This window comes from Tetrao urogallus (assembly GCF_951394365.1).
Source record: "Tetrao urogallus genome assembly, chromosome: 9".
Classification (NCBI taxonomy): domain Eukaryota; kingdom Metazoa; phylum Chordata; class Aves; order Galliformes; family Phasianidae; genus Tetrao; species Tetrao urogallus.
Genome location: NC_136822.1, coordinates 4,112,915 through 4,115,062, shown reverse-complemented (window position 1 = coordinate 4,115,062; position 2,148 = coordinate 4,112,915). Strand labels below are relative to the sequence as shown.

Here is a 2,148-nt window from a genome sequence, read left to right as displayed (position 1 = left end):
TGCCAGTAGCACACACTGTGAGGTCCCAATGGGAACAAAACTGTATGCCAGCCAGGCTCTCGTGTTGGCTGAAGGAAGGCTCTGCTGAGCCCCCGGGCACCCTAAATAGAGGTGCAGGGAAACCATGGAGTCAGCTTTGCTCCAGTTCTTGTTAAAAATACAGAGCTGGGGAACAAAGGATTTTTTTCTTTTTTGGAAGAGACCTGAAGAAATAGCCTGGAAGAGGCGGTTAGAGGGGAGCAGGGGTGTGTGCTGGCACCCTCAAATAGCTGAGCTGCAGCCCAGTGCTTGGTAAATGGCACAGCAGCAGGCAGAGCTGGGTGCTGGAGCAGGAGGCAAGGATGGCAAGCAACATTTTGAAAGACCAGAGCAGCTTTGGGCAGCACTTGTCCCTATGCCCCCTGCAGCTCACATGTGTGGCGTTTCCCAAAGCCTCCTGGCCGCTGGGCAGGTGCCACGTTTGCTTTTGCACGACCTTATAAAACAGAGGCTTGGAGGCTTTTCTGCTTCTCCCCGGGGGCTGAAAGCTGCGTGGCTCTGCCTCTCCCTCGTGCACCTTTCGCTATGGCCGGCCTGAACGTTTCCATCGCCTTTTTCTTCCTGGTGCTTGGCACGTGTGAGGCGCTCAGGCGGCTCTCCAAGAGGCTGCTGGCCCCAGGGCTGTTGGGGAGCCTGGCTGCAGAGCTGGCTGGCTCACTACAGCTGTGCTCGGGCTGCCTGGAGCTGAGGATGCTGATGGAGATCGGCCCGTGGGGCGGCCTCGGCCCCGACGTGGTCCTGACTCTGCTCTTCCTCCTCTTTGCGGTTCACACCGCCGGCGCGAATGGAGCAGCTGCCAACCCCACCATCTCTCTCCAGGAGTTCCTTCTCTTCGAACACGGCTCCGTGGCTACTGTGGCCAAACTACTGGCCCAGTGTGCGGGTGCAGGGATGGGCTGGGCCCTCACCAAGCTCTACTGGTCCTGGGAGCTGACGCAGCTCCACCTCTTCCAGAACATCATGGCTTCTGAGTGCAGCTCCTCCATCCACACGTCCCCCCACCTCGGAGCACTGGTGGAGGCCGCCTGCTCCTTCTTCTTCCACCTCGTCCTGCTCAGGATGCGCCGCAGCCCTGCCGTGTGCCGAGTGCCTGTCCTGGCAGCCACTGTCACCTTCCTGACCTACGTAGGTGAGTGCACCCCTTCCTTCCCCTGCAGCCTGGTTTATGGGGAGGAGCAGCCCCTCTTCCCTCCTGCAGGGCTCAAGCTGAGAGGGGATGACTGCTGCAAGGTTTGTTTTCTACTTACTTTGGCGTCTGGGCAGCAGGTGATGTGTTGGCACATGGGAGGATGCTGACAGCCCTGCTTTCCTCCCCATGCAGCCGCACCGGCCACGGGAGCCTTCTTCAACCCTGCCCTGGCCACTGCCAGCACCTTCCTGTGCGCGGGGAGCAGCCTGCGGGACTACATCCAGGTGTACTGGCTGGGGCCCCTCACAGGTGAGCTGTGTCAGGAGTGGGTCCCACTGTCCAAATGCTTCCCAGCAAAGAGCTGACAGCCCTTCTGGGTCACTGTAAGCCTCGTGTAGTGAGGGTGCATGCACACGAGAAGGCACGCTCTCGTTTCAGGGATGCTCGCCGCCCTCTTGCTCTACGAAGGCAACATCCCAAGGTTCTTCCAAAAAAACCTGCTGTATGGCCAGAAGAGCAAATACAAGATACCCAAGGCCAAGGTGACGCATGCAGAAGATGGAGAGCAGTGGCAGACGGGGAAAGGAGAGAAGAGCAACCCAACGCCTCGTGCCTGAGCCCCTCTGCTGGGAGCAGTTCTGGCATGGAGCATTTTGTACACCCTAAAAGCCTACAGTGCCAGTCGTGGGGGGGAAACTAATGTGTTTGCAGAAATTACTGGTTGTCTGGTGTACGCAGGAAGCTTGCAGAAACTCAGGACCATTGCGTGGGCATGCTTGGGCAACTCCCAGGTGGTTGCATCATGCCATGTTTGAAATAATCCGTGTGCGTCTCTTACAGCCATAAAAACAGTGTAATAAGTCTTGGAGAGTTGGGATGAGGAGGAAACTATCTGTAATGTTTGGCATTATTTGAGCTCAACCAAGGTCCCTGAATCGCACAGCTCAGGGACACGTCTTTAAAATACTCTGAAATTCACA

At 57.4% G+C, this 2,148-nt stretch overlaps 1 protein-coding gene across 1 annotated transcript; it reads left to right on the top strand.

The window, feature by feature from the left end:
* Positions 1-564: 564 nt before the first annotated feature.
* On the top strand, positions 565-1,785 carry LOC306949940 (aquaporin-12-like; the record flags this gene model as incomplete). Its single annotated transcript, XM_079539999.1, has 3 exons — positions 565-1,168; positions 1,361-1,477; positions 1,607-1,785. The coding sequence occupies 3 exons, from the start codon at positions 565-567 to the stop codon at positions 1,783-1,785; spliced, it is 900 nt and encodes a 299-aa protein (XP_079396125.1).
* Between the last annotated feature and the right edge of the window lie 363 nt (positions 1,786-2,148).